Source organism: Canis aureus, chromosome 32 (assembly GCF_053574225.1).
Source record: "Canis aureus isolate CA01 chromosome 32, VMU_Caureus_v.1.0, whole genome shotgun sequence".
NCBI lineage: Eukaryota > Metazoa > Chordata > Mammalia > Carnivora > Canidae > Canis > Canis aureus.
Genome location: NC_135642.1, coordinates 24547167 through 24562127, shown reverse-complemented (window position 1 = coordinate 24562127; position 14961 = coordinate 24547167). Strand labels below are relative to the sequence as shown.

At 33.9% G+C, this 14961-nt stretch overlaps 1 protein-coding gene and 1 non-coding gene across 8 annotated transcripts in view; both read right to left on the bottom strand.

The window, feature by feature from the left end:
* Positions 1 to 14961, bottom strand: part of UNC13C (unc-13 homolog C) — a 586284-nt gene that overhangs the window by 292792 nt on the left and 278531 nt on the right. For all 7 annotated transcript variants that reach the window (XM_077881171.1, XM_077881173.1, XM_077881169.1 and 4 more), the window contains one exon: positions 2330 to 2499. In XM_077881171.1, coding sequence (XP_077737297.1) covers positions 2330 to 2499 — 170 coding nt within the window. The remainder of the gene's footprint in view (positions 1 to 2329; positions 2500 to 14961) is intronic.
* On the bottom strand, positions 10302 to 10407 carry LOC144303699 (U6 spliceosomal RNA). The gene has a single exon (XR_013370677.1). It is a non-coding gene; the product is annotated as a U6 spliceosomal RNA (small nuclear RNA).

Genomic DNA, 14961 nt, shown 5'->3' with positions numbered 1-14961 from the left:
TGCTTTCTTCTTGTGGAATGTCTGCTGATTCTTCATGTTAATATTTGATAGTCATTATGTTCTAAGATTATCCCCTGAGGAGTGCCAGGATCCTGAGAGTTTCTCCTATTGGCTGGGAGATAGTTGATTCCCAAAAAATATTAAAGTTCTCTGCTGGGGCCAGAAAAAAAAAAAAAAAAAGCAAGTCCTGGGATCTTCTTGTCACAGATCTCTGTCCAAAGTCCCAGGGAGCATTACTGGTTCTTTGATTTTAACTATCATCATCCCCATAGATCTATGGGACACAGGCCTCACTTAGATGACCAGAGCTTTTGGCCAAGTCCTCCTCTGTATGGTGGAATGAATTCTATGTGATGAAGGACAAAACACTATAAAAAGAGTACAAATATGGTATCTATATGGGTTTAACCTACTGAGGGATTTTATGCAAATCTAAAACTGGTCCTTCCCAGTCTCCCTCCTTCTCTCTTCTTTCCCCTAAAACTCCCAATATCAGCAAAGAGAGTGCAAACATAAAAACTGTTGGTGAGCAGGGAAATATTTCCCCGTCCTGTTGCATCATATTTTCCTCCCCCATAATGGAAGGATCATTTCAGCATAAGAGCTGAATAGCTGATTTGTACTGATTTTACTAATAGCTCATTCAATCTTCTTGGCAAACTGAATATACTCACATCAAAAAACATTTGTCAGGAAGCAAAGAACATCAAAAGAATTGTTCTTTTGTCAAAAGAATGTTTTAAGGAATTTCTGTTTTGAATTCTAACTGCCTTGATTCAAGGACATGCTAACATACTACTACTACAAAAAAAAGTCTGTAAGTAACCCACTTTAAACACAATTTATGATATTGCACAGAGCTAATGGTCTGAAATTTACTCTTACCTAACATCTCTGTTTTCATATAGAAAGTTGTCTCATAGTATAAACAAGATACAGGAGAATGATCACTATAACTGAACTAAAATTTGCATCAATAATGTAGAGGCCCCAATTTTCTTTAAGGAAAATTTCTTTAAAATATATTTTGATATTGGGTTCTCAGTGTAGTTTGAATCATTTGTTTCTAAGTAAATTATATATCTTTCCTTTGTTCAAATTACTGTATAATTTAGAGTTTCATTAATTCTGTGACTTTATCTGTTTACTTTGTCAAATACATTATTTGAAGTATGTGGGTTTTCAAAAAGCCAAAAGCATTTTTTAATTTGCTACATTATATTGATATCCTAAAATGGAAACTCTTCGTAATCCTGGGACTGGGTAAACACTTTCATGATTTACAATTGGCCCTTAGAATTTAATTAAAACATTTCAGATGACATGACTAAAAGAATTTGGCAATTATCAGTTTGCTCTCTGTATTTATAGATCTGATTCTGGTTTTTGTTTACTTATTTGTTTTGTATTTTAGATTCCACATATGAGTGAATGGGGTTGGAGGAATGGGCAAAATAGGTGAAGGGGAGTGTGAGAAACAGGCTTTCAGTTATGGAATAAGTCACGGGAATAAAAAGTACAGCATAGGGAATATAGTAAAAAATATTGTAATAGTGTTGCATGGTGATGGATGGTAGTTATACCTGTGTGACCATAGCTTAACATAGAGATTTGATCACTACGTTGTACACCTGAAACTAAAGGAACATTGTATATCAACTACTCGCAAATACATTTTTAAGAAGATGTTTTGGGTCATGTCTATAGAAACTGAGCTGAATAAAAAGAAAAAGAAACTGAACTGATCCATATATATTTACTATTATTAAATCAGCACTGAAGATTCTAGATTATTTTTCAATTACTGTAAAAGTCAGAATAAAACTTATTTAATTCTTGATTTCATAATAAAATTTCATTTAAAAAGTCATGCCAACTAAAGATATTCTCAATATCTTTATCACCAGAATAAACATAAGTCCACATATATATGGCTTTGGCACCTAAATCCTACTTTTATATCATCATTCAAAAGATATTCAAAATAAACTTTTCCTTTATTGCTAAAATTTCATTAATGGACCAAAAGGAAATACGTCAAAGAGCATAAAGTCATATGTTATTTTTTTCCTATACATTTGGCAAAGTTTTTGAAACTATACAAAGAATGGGGTATTTTTCTCCTAAAAGACACCCAGTTGATTTTTGAAAGGCTTTCTCTTTTCATCTCAAATTTACCAACATCTTTCAATAATACTGAGTTTGAATAACTATTTCAGCAGAATGTTGTAGAAAGACATTATTTTGACTTATATGGTAATACAACAAAGGCCACAGATATTCTGAAATTTTATTTAACTATTTTTCAAGTAAATTTAAAAATAGTCACCTAGGTTGTACCAGACATCCATCTCTCCACTCAGGGTCCTCACTTCTACAATCGTTTGTCCCAAAAAATCATCTGACTCCTTTTTGAAATGTTGCTTGACTCTGGATTTAATGTCATCATCTTCATCCCACACTCTAACTTTGATACGATCTGTGGAGTTGTGGCATTCACTGAAAGTAAATGTGGATAAGTTAACAACCATTGGTAACTGCTCTAAATGGCATTTGGTGTTAGCAACTTATTCTAAATCTGTCTAACCCAGAAAGGCATAGTATACTATCTAATCAATGAGAGTTCCCACTGATCCTTTCTATCTATAGGATGTTACAGGTGTCAGGGATATTGAAAAATGTTGTGTTAGTTAAGCAATGTTAATAAGGGATAACCACACCCTATTCCTTCATATTTCCTTTTACTGAACTGTATATAATCAAATATGGGTCAAAAATCTTTAGTGTATTTTCTCTTTGATATATTTCCTATTTGCAATGGTTATCTAGAGCAACGTAGCCATGCTCAGAAAATACTGCACCATAAACATAAAGCTAATTTTATTGCTATGGATGTCACAGAGTGTAAAAGATAATGCAGTTATGTGCTAGTACTTAATAAACTAAAAATCTCAGTAAGTATGTAAGATACTGTTAAATCAATTAGAATTAGAACAAAATCCTTTTTTAAAAAAAAAGATTTTATTTATTCATGAGAGACAGGGTGGTGGGGGCAGAAACACAGGGAGAGGGAAAAGCAGGCTCCATGCAGGGGATCCGACATGGGACTTGATCCCAGGTCTCCAGGATTACACCCTGGGAGGAAGGTGGTGCTAAACCGCTGAGCCACACAGGCTGCCCGAACAAAATCCTTCTGTTTTTAAGAATAAACTGCACGCATTAATTTATTTTTCATTTTCAAGTTTTCTCCACCTACTCTTGTTGAAGCCACACATACTATGTTAGCATTGCCCACACCTATTATGGTGCTTCCCGACCCTGTGGCTTTTGTATACATTCTGCTCCATGCTTCTCTGCATGCTAATCAATCATTCTTTAAGCATCGGGTCATCGCCTGTTCTAACTTTTTTTTTTTTTTTGTAGCTATTGAGACAGTTAGGAAGATCAATGATGAGCTCTAATTTGCTCTGAACATTCATTCACTCTAGTATAAGGATCTTCAACATGGGGTCAGTGGATGAATTCAGAACATCCAAAATATATAAAGAACTTGTAAAACCCAATACCCCAAAACCAAATAATCCAGTTAAATGGGCAGAAGACATGAACATTTTTCCAAAGAAGCCATAAAGATAGCTAACAGACGCACACAAAAAAAGATGTTCGACATCACTTATAATTAAGGAAATAAAAATAAAAACTACGATGATATATCACCTTACACCAGTTCAAATGGCTAAAATTAACAACAGATGTTGGTGAGGATGCAGAGAGAGGGGAACCCTCTTACACTACTAGCAGGAATGCAAACTCATGCAGCCACTCTGGGAAACAGTGTGGAGGTTCCTCCAAAAGTTAAAAATAGAACTACCCTATGATCCAGCAATTGCATATGCAGAAGAATGAAACTGGACCTCTTTCTTACACCATACATACATGCCAAAAAAATTCAAAATGGATGAAAGACCTAAATGTGAAACGGGAATCCATCAAAATCCTAGAAGAGAACAAGGAACAACCCCTTTAACCTCACCTACAGCAACTTCTCACTAGACATGTCTCCAGAGGCAAGGGAAACAAAAGCAAAAATGAACTACTGGGACTTCATTAGGATAAAAAGCTTTTGCACAGCAAAGGAAACAATCAACAAAACTAATAGGCAATCTATGGAATGGGAGAAGATATTCGAAAATGACATATCATATAAAGGGCTAGTATCCAAAATCTATAAAGAACTTAAATGTAATCCCCTCCCTCCAAAATAGTCCAGTTAAGAAATGGGCAGAAGACATGAACAGAAGCTTCTTCAAAGATGACATACAAATGGCCAACAGACACATGAAAAAATGCTCAATATCACTTGGCATCAGGGAAATACAAATTAAAACCACAATGAGATACCATCTCACACCAGTCAAAAAAGTCTAAAATGAACTACAGAAGAAACAACAGATGTTGGCAAGGATGCGGAGAAATGGGAATCCTCTTACACTGCTAGTGGGAAATTAAACTGGTGCAGTTTACTCTGGGAAAGAGTATGGAGGTTCCTCAAAAAGTTAAAAAGAGAGATACCCTTCAACTCAGAAAATGCACTACTAGCTATTTATCCAAAGGATACAAACACAGTGATTTGAAGGGGTGCACACACCTCAGTGTTTATAGCAGCAATGTCCACAATAGCCAAAATATGGAAAAAGCCCAGATGTCTATCATGAGATACATGGATAAAGAAATGTGAAAAAAAAAATGTGGTGAGTATATATATATAATGATACTGATATATACTAATACTATATATATATATAGAGTGTGTACGTATATATATATGTGGTGTGTGAGTATATATATATATATAATGATACTTATATATACTGATACTATATACATAGTGTGTGTGTGTGTGTGTGTATATATATATATATATATACACACAATGGAATATTATTCATCTATCAAAAAGAATGAAATCTTGCCATTTGTGATGATGTGGATGGAACTAGAGGATATCTTGCTAAGTGAATTAAGTCAGAAAGAAAGATACCATACGGTTTTACTCACATGTGGAATTTAAGAAACAAAACAGATGAATGTAGGGGAAAGGAAGGAAAAATGTAATAAGATAAAAACACAGAAGGAGGCAAACTATAAGAGACTCTGAACTACAGAAAACCACCTGAGGGTTGTTGGAAGGAAGTGGGGCAGATGGGCTAAATGGGAGATGGGCATTAAGGGAAGGTACTTGTTGGGATGAGCACTGGGTGTTATATGCAACTGATGAATCACTAAATTCTACACCTGAAACTAGTATTACATTGTATGTTAACTGGAATTTAAGTAAAAACTTGAAAAAAGGAAAAAATAATAAAATAACTTCATTTTAATTTTCCTTCAATTATGAATATAAACAATAAACAACCGCTGTATTATGAGTACCTGGAAGATTTTGTCACCACTAATACTAAGATATTTATATGTATTATTATCATTGTTATGAAAGTTGTAATATTTGTAACTATCACTGTACTAAAAATATTCTTCAAAATAATTGATTTTACTGTCAATTCTACATATTTTATTTTAGGCATTTACAAATATATGATTTTGAAAAGTGTCCATGGTTCTCACCAGATTGCCAAATGAATTCATGGCATAAAAAATACTTAAGAACTATTGACAGAGTTCTCTCTCTCCCATTAACCTATAAGACAAGAATAATACAGCACATTTAAGAATAAGGTTTGCAATATGACATGACAATGTGAAAATTAAAGCCCCACTATTTCTATGCAATGCAAGAGCTTTCTACATAGAGTGCTTTGGCAATTTGTGGGATTTTTTAAAAATTACTTTTATTTTTTGTTCTTATAAACATTTAGAGGCACTAGTGACATTAGGTGAGGTAGGCCAGGGATTTGGACACCTACCATCTACTAGACAGCCTACCTGATTTGAAATGATGCGAAGGCATTAATAACAATGCAAAATGCATTGAAAATTCAGTTTGAGACTTTTTTTTTTACATAAAAACATTAACTCTTTTGCGTATTTTAAGATATTGAAGTTTCTTAGAAAATAGCTAATATCTAAATAACTAATCAAAGGAAACTTTGGTTGTTGTTGCTGTTCAGAACTTTACTAAGAGCTGTTTTTCACTTTGAGAGATTATACTACCAATGTCAAAATAATCACTCCAAGTATTTGAATCTAAGTATTCGTATCAGTTTGCAGTTGAGAATCACATATATGTTAATTCTACCAATAGATGAAAGCATGTAACTACTAAATTATGTATCCCAGGGTAGTTGTTTACTCTTTTATGTTAAAATATATGTCAGGGACGCCTGGGTGGCTCAGTGGTTTAGCGCCGCCTTCAGCCCAGGGCATGAGCCTGGAGACATGGGATGGATTCCCACGTCAGGATCCCTGCATGGAGCCTGCTTCTCGCTCTGCCTGTGTCTCTGCCTCTCTCTCTCTGTGTCTCTCATGAAAAAAATAAATAAAATCTTTTAAAAATAATAATAAAATAATAAAACATCCCATTTTTCTTTATGTTATAGTTGGAACATTGTGCTGATTATTTTGAAATCATATTAATAGATGAAATTACATATTGTTTCAGCATAAAAAAGTTATCATGAATTACTTTATATAAAGGGGGTCATTAGGTCTAATAGGGTTGAGAACTACTAACTACTTCTACCTGACTTAGCCTCTTTGAATCTTGGCTTCTTTATCTATAAAATGGGGTTAATGTTACCTGTCTTAGAAGATATTTATAGAAATTTAGTGAAATAATATCTTACAGCAGTTAGTACAGTGACACACACTTAAGCATTTGATCTATAGTAGTCATTAATATAATGTCCTCATTACATAAGTTATTCTTGAAGTGAAGATCTAAGTTTGTTAATATCTCTATTCTTAACGCAATTTCTGGCATGCATCTAGTATTCAAAAAATATTTATTTAAAAATCTGCAAAGTTTTGCCAAAATAAAATTCTCTTTATTATATTTGAAGAAAAAATAATGTTATCATTCTTAGAAATATCATGTATATCAAATAAATTCTCCAATTTTCTCCAATTTTCTTTCAATTGATAGCTATTTTATTATTAAAATGTGGTAGAAATAGTGGGGAAGGAAAAATAATCTATGACACTGTGTCCATCACAGCAAACAAAACCACTTTCAGCCAAGGAGAGCAATTAGAATAAATGACAGCACAACTGTCTCCTATCTAACTCAGAATTCCAAAGAAAACACACCTGAAATTAAAGTAGTGAGGATATTGAGGTAGAGAGATGCTTGGTATTTAACCCAAAATTTTATTTAAAATTGCTTAGATTTTAATTTATTTGCTGTCAAAAAGAAAAAAAGAAATCAAAAAAAAAAAAAAGAAATCAGCATTGAAACAAAAAACCATCTCCCAGCCCATTTGCATTATTCTTAGAAAATTGAAAAACTTAGAATATCAATAAAAATAGTTAGCATTGCCATAAACTTAAAATGCAAAATAACACAAAATCAGAAATTAATCCTTTTTTTGTCACCTTTTGATAAATCACCAGAGTTCATGTAGGTCCTAGGAGACAGATATGTGATGTAATTTTTACTTGCAAATAACAGGTGCAATAAATAGCAAACTCTAGATAATAAAGATTGGTAAATATTTCTAGAATCTATTATTTAATAAAATCAAAACATCCTGTCTAGTTTTTAGGAATATTTGAGGCCCTAGTTTTTGTTATAAATTTAAGGTGGAACTTATGTGTGTATATATATACACACACATATATACATACACACACACATACACACAAATAATAATCCACACAAGACAGTAATAACATATATATGTGTTTGTATATATAATATATGGATACATGTATAACCTTTCCTTGTAATTCATAAATGTATATGTTCACATACACATTGTGTTTCTATGTGTATGTATATACATATGTCAAATGGAGAGTGAGACAATACTGTAATAACTCTTTTCAAATTCCTATTAGAAATGACTCCTTTGTACCAGATGGAAGTAAACCTTCCAAATACCTGCTCACATTTCCATTATTTTTTTAATTAATTTGGTTTATATTTTTGGTTATGCCATCAAGAGTTCATTTCTTCACCCATATACCTATCTACTCATTCACCCACTTAGCAGTTATTTTTTGAGCACCCATTAACATATAGACAAGATCAAGACTTTGTGAGGTTCTATAATTCAACCAAGCATACTCTTCCTTTTTTAATGTCAAAATTAAGTGTATGTGATATTAATGGATTTAGAACAAATATAATCAATAATGTTCTTGTGATTTTACTGAAAGGAATTTGAATATCTCTATTTCTCATTGATTCTATTTTTTCATTTCTTAAATAAATTTTTAAATTTAGAGTAATTATAGAGTTAGATAGTATAGAGTTAGAGAGACATTGTAAAGACATAAGAGTCCCTATAGGTCCCCCAGCCAGATTCCTCTATTATTAACATCTTACATTACTAACATCGGTTCTTTTTTTTCTCATAAAGATATGCCAGTTCTTACTTTATCTTTCCCAAAGAGCTTTTTGTAAGGAATATTTAAAAATAGACAATGTTTGCTATTATGTATCAGGTTTAAGCTGTCAGAAACATATTTTTATCTTTGCAGAGTAAAGACAGTAATGGGACTAGTATTGCAAATACTGGAAATGACATGAGGATTTTGCAATGCATATAAAACCAGAAAATTAGTTCAAGACAGTGTGGTGAAGAATCATCACATATGGATGCTCAGCATCTATGAACACCTCCTTCCATTTTGACTATATTCCTCCTTATGTTCCTCATCTTTTCAAGACTGAAGCTAGATAGCTCACATTCCCCTATTCCTTTGTAGTGACGGCCCAGAGATTTGACTTGCATTCAAGCAAGATCTGAACTCAAAATTCAACAAAGTGAAGCAGCAGTTCTATTCTGAGAATTTGCTCTTTTGGCAACAGTGGTGGAGGAGCCTTTAGTAGTATTTTGATGCAGAGTGTCTGCTATTTAGTCTTGAGTAGCAAAAGTATTGATTAATGATGGCAATGTTGTTTGCTCTAAAGAAACCCTGTGATATAATTGGACATTGTTTCTCTACAGAGGCTTCAAGGGCAGGCACTCTGACCTCTCCAAAAAGTCTTAAGCAACTAACAGTGTATGAAATAATCTTTTTCTGTACCAACTAATTAGAGTGAACTCTAGTTCATTTGGAACTAAGGATTTTAACAAATGTCGTAACTTTGAAGCAACAAAGGAGCTTCGATAGCAGGGCTTATGTGGAACTGACTATGGAGGACATGATGGGGGCAGAAAGCCAAGATTTAATGACCTCAGGCTAGAAAGCCAGTTCATTTCTAAGTGCCATAGCAGAACAGTTGGTCACACTGTTGCTTGCTATACCTTGGAACTCTGAGCACTTGCCAAGCAAAGCTTTATTATGTGAATGACTGGAATAAAATTTAGAATGTTTCCATGTGTTTATTATGTTTTGCTGCTTTCAAAAATGCACTGCAGTGGAGATGCACTCAAACTAAATCCAGACAGTCTGTAAGCAGACATGCAAGGGAGCACAGCTATGCCCAAAGAAGCTCACTCTGCTTGTGTCCTGTGATATAAATTGACTGAGGATATGATTATTTGGAACCCTGCAAGGTTGAGAAAAGCCAGCTGCCTCTGTATACAAAAGTGTAATATACATGTAACAAGCAAGGATTTCTAAGGGCAACTTCAAAAAGGTAATTGTTGTCCCTGGGTTTTTCAAACACTTTCCTTCAGGAAGTCTCTGAGTGACAATGAAGGCATTTCAATGGCAAAGATGAGATCGGGGTGTGGCATTCATTCACACCTTAGCATGCTTACTATTTTGCAGAAGCTGAGGCAGCAACCATCAGGTCAAAAGAAAGAAATAAGAACCGAGGATCCAGCAGTAGAGAAAGTTTTCAGGCTTATATGGTTATTCATAAAATTGTCTTAAAGCCCAATTCCTGGAATCTTGGTAAATTTTCCAGGGAACAGTATTGTCAAATGTACCTCAGGCTTGCCACAGCTGTACTAATGCTCCCTCCCCCTACCTAAGAGGTAGGTGGTCGGCAGAGGGAAGAGAGAGAGAATCCCAAGCTGACTCCAGGCCCAGCATGTGTGCCCGATGCAGGCCTCAATCTTGCAACCTTGAGATTATGACGAGCTGAAATCAAGAGTTGATGCTTACCAGCTGAGCCACCCAGGCACCCCTAAATGTCTTATTCTTAATGCTTCTTCTTGTCATCATCATCTTATAAGGAATGCTTCACTAATTTGTAGGTCATTCTCATGCAGGCGTCATGCTAATATTCTCTGTATTGTTCTGATGTTACTATAGGTCCTGCAAAGTGAGTACCTTTTAATTATTTTTAGAGCCCTCTTTCATTTGCTTTCACTTTCCAGAGAATCTGCTTAGAGTGAGGGCACTGACAAATTGGGCAAGGAAGGTCTCCCCAGACATTGAACCCAGTACCTGGAGGAAAATGGAGAGAAGAAATTCATCTGGAAAGTACAAGGGCCTGCAGATTGATTAGCCAAGTCACTGTGACTCCTGCTGCTAGGATCAGAAAGTCCTGAGTATACCTGTCTAGTTGGAGTCTATATTTACTAATGTACCAATAATGGTCATGTCTTTCCCACTTACCTGATTACTGAATGAGGCTTTTAAATTGCTGTTACCCTATCTTCTTCACTCGTCATAATAATACATTGGGAATTTGGGAAGATGACAACCTGTCTTTAATTTAGAGTCCCAAGATCACAAAGAACCAAACCTGGAGCTGATGGAGAGACTATCCAAAAATCATGGACTAAAATGATTAGTTACTGCTAAATGCAGTAACTGGAAAAAGTTTTGGAATGGCCTACCTGGGACCAGAGAGGATGAATTAATTTTATTTAAATTAAATATAGAGATAGGAAGGTTGTATAAAATGTTGAATAGTCAATGAGGTGGAAGGTAGCAGACACTGTAAATGTATTCCCTCAACAACCTTTCAACCTCTCCTTTTCCTTTTCTACTTTTAGGCAGTATTTCAGCCTTCCGTGTAACTGAACATGACCACTTGACATAATTCTGCTGATAAAATATATAAGCCAAAGTCTTCTAGTCTTATCTCTTATGTTTTCCTCTTTTATCTCTCTGCAATAAGGATAGAAGACAGCTTTCACTAAAGACATTAAAACAGGAAAATTAGAACAGAAAAGCTCTGTTCTTTGATGGAATAATTCAGTTACTGTACTAGCTTATACCGGATTCTTATACCTGGAATTCTTGTTGAAGAAGTAAACTGCTTTTTATTAATAAAGAAATACGTCTTAATGTGAAAGTGAATGAAATTCTAATAAAACCAAGTAGGAAAATAATAAACTATGAAATTCATTTTGCTTGATTGTATATAAAATAATTTAAAATGTTTAATTTATGAGCTATTACTCTTTTTATACTTCCTGCGTTTTATGTCACTTAACTATTTAACATGTTTCATAAACCCTGAGTTTTATTAAAAAACAAAGTTTTGCATTTCAGGTGGGAAATGATAGGTTCACATAGGAAACAAAATTTGACAGCAAGAGAAATATCCTCATATATAAGAAAAAAATCTGTCATGTACAATAGAAAAAACATAGTCCCATTAAATCTTCCTCTCCTAGATCATATTCAACTTGGTTAAGTTAGCTAACCAAGACTTCTGGGTTAGTTTACCAGTTTGTGAACCCGGCTTCTTTTTTTTTTTTTTAACAGTAGAGAATAAGATATTTTACTGCATGAACTCTTGATAAATAAATATTGTTAGAACCATTTGCATTCTAGTTTTCCTGTACGTAAAAATAATTCCCCTCTTAGAGAGTGGTTCATGTGTCTAATTTTATGTTTTTTTACTGTTAAAGATAGGTTTTGTTTCCATAGAAATAAGAGAAGAAATAAAATATCTTATTTCTTCCCAAATTAAAGGAGAACATTTGCCTTCCCTAAAGGACTCAGGATTTTTGTGCGTGTCTGTGTTTTGTCTTTAATTCATAGGAACTGTAATCTCTATAGAACCAATTACTATTTGGCCAATTTCTTTTTGGCAGCCATCCAAATGACTAATTTCTTTATAATTATTTATTCCAACTTTGCAAATGGTCTCAACGCAAATATTTTTGGATTTACAATTTACTATCTCCAATGATTAAAGCAAAAACACAAAACAAGAAAACAAAACAAAATAAAACCCACACCTTACCCAAGTTATCAGAGTTCAACCCATTCTGAGAAAAATTGCTTTACATTGAAAGATGCCCATAAATTCATAAAGTCCATAAAGCCAGAATGCGATGGAGAGAAAGAAGCCCTTACCCAAGTAATCATACTCTGATGGGAAGTCATTACTAATGTAGCATATTAACAGTTGTTGAAGAATGAAAACTGCACCTATACTGAGATCTTATGAAGTAAAATACATCTTACGGGGCAACTCTGTCAGGAATTAAAGCCAAAAGGAAGTGATGTTATATTAAAAATCACATCTAAGCACCTAGGTGGTGTCTGCCTTTGGCTCAGGTAGTGATCCTGGGGCTCTGGGATCAAGTCTCGCATCAGGCTCCTTCAGGGAGCCTGCTTCTCCCTCCGTCTATGCCTCTGCCTCTCTCTATGAATGAATCAATAAAATCTTTACCAAAAAATGTCTATTAAAATTATATAAAATTGTAGCCACACATTTTAAGTGAAACAAATGAGAATTCCAAATTTTAAATAGTATCATACTGGGTTTGGTTAACACTGAGTGATTAAAAACACATGAATAAATGCGCGCGCGCGTGTGTGTGTATGCACGCATTGAAACAAGCTATAAGGATATATACTGAAATGTAGGTGACAGAATTAGTAAAGATTTGCTATTTTATTCTTCATGTTTATGTTACAACCTCAAACGTGTATTTGAGGTAATTGTAAATAATCCCATTTCAACTCAGGCTTCAAGTCAGAATATTGACTAAGAAAATCAGCAGCCAGACACCGGTAAGAACCATCCTCAGGCAAAGCAGTAGCAGCAGCTTTTTAAACAGTAATTAAATTCTCTAGTTACAGCTTAATTCCTTAAACTCTGACCCATCAAATGGAAATACTGCGAGACACTCAGTGTTCACATTTCCTTTTAGTGATTTATTATGAATTATGTAACCTACTTCCTTTGCCATATTGATGTTTCATTTGTTCCTGAATTAAGATCCCAACCCTATTCACCTTTGAATTCTATTACAGCAGATGAACAAACTCTAAGTTCAAAACCCAGGGACAGTGCACAGCAACTATTCCCACCTGTATTTTTAAGGACAATTTAGTTTTGGGAATCAGGATAAAAAAAAAAAAAAAAAACACAGTCCCCAGTATTTCACTATTAGGTTTTCTCGAGGTTTTCCTTTATAGTAATTGGGCAATTATAAATTAATGACAAAGAAGATGGTAAAAACAAGAACAAGGTATCAATTATATTCTTAGTGGCACTTTTGAAAAAGGACAGGAGGTGAGGAGGAATTCAGGCACTGGCATTTAAGGGCTGGCTGAAAGAAGACTTTGTACTGTAACGGATCAGAGAACCAAAGGGCAAAGCAATTCCTTGTAAGACAGACATGTTTGCCTGCCCTGCCTTCAAGCCCCCCAATTAGATTATGAATACCTCAAAGTCTTATATTTTATCTTTATATCTAGTATTTTCTTCACAGAAAGTAATGTGCAGAATTATTTTAATAGCCATCTTAAGAATTATTAAATAGTATTAAAATTAGCATTAATCAAAATTAATGATGTTAAAATAATAAAGGTAAAAAACCTTTCGACAAATACTTCAGTGTCCATTTTACTGTGAAATGAGAGTAACATTCTCCAAAGACTTCCAAAGACAGAGATTAGGAGATATATACAGTATCACTTATATGTGGAGTCTACAAAACCAAACTAGTAAAAAGAGAGTAAAATGGTGACTATCAGAAGCTAGAGCTGAGAGAACAGGACAGGTTTTGTTTAAGGGCAAACACTTGCACTTAGTAGATATATAAGGCCTGCAGAGCTAATGCACAGCATGGTGAATATAGATAAGATTATAATAATCATCTAATATGCTGAGAGACTAGATCTTAATTATTCCCACCACAAAAAAAGAAATAATTACGTGATATGATAGAGGCACAATAGTAATATTACAATATATAAAGGTATCAAATTGAGGTTTTGTACACCTTAAACTCATATGGTGTTATATCTCAGATATATTTCAAATAAAAATAGCAGGTAGAAAACTGGAGGATCAAATGGCTCTCTCAAAAACAGGAGATATGCATAAGGTGTGTAAGAGCATGTATGCAAGATGTGTGTGGTTTCTATTCACCATTTATTTGACCATATATTTTTTCAACTCTGACACATTCTTCATTGTGTTTCTTAGGACAAGGATTTCTTTTCCCTACTCCTCCACCAAATGAACATTTACCTGCCTTTCAAGACCCAGATAAAATATCACCTCTGAATGAAACTTCCCTGGGAGTTGGTTTTGTTTTTATTGTTTTTCATTTTTCAATCCCTAGTACCTATAGCAAGTAGATATTCAATATTGCTTATTAAAAAAATAAAGGAAATATCACATCATTCTTCTATGTTCTTACCGATACTTATTTCTTATCTTTTTGATTTGCCATTCTGACAGGTTCAAGCTATATCTCATTGTGGTTTTGATTTATATTTCCCTGATGATTAGGGATGTTGAGTACCTTTCTTGTGTGTCTGTTGGCCATTTTCAGATCATCTTTGGAAAATTGTCCATTCAAGTAGTCTGCTTACTTTTTTTTTTAACATGTGGGAGTTTTTTGGTGTAGAGGTTTATAAATTCTTTATATTGGATATAAGCCCTTATCAGATATATTATGTGCA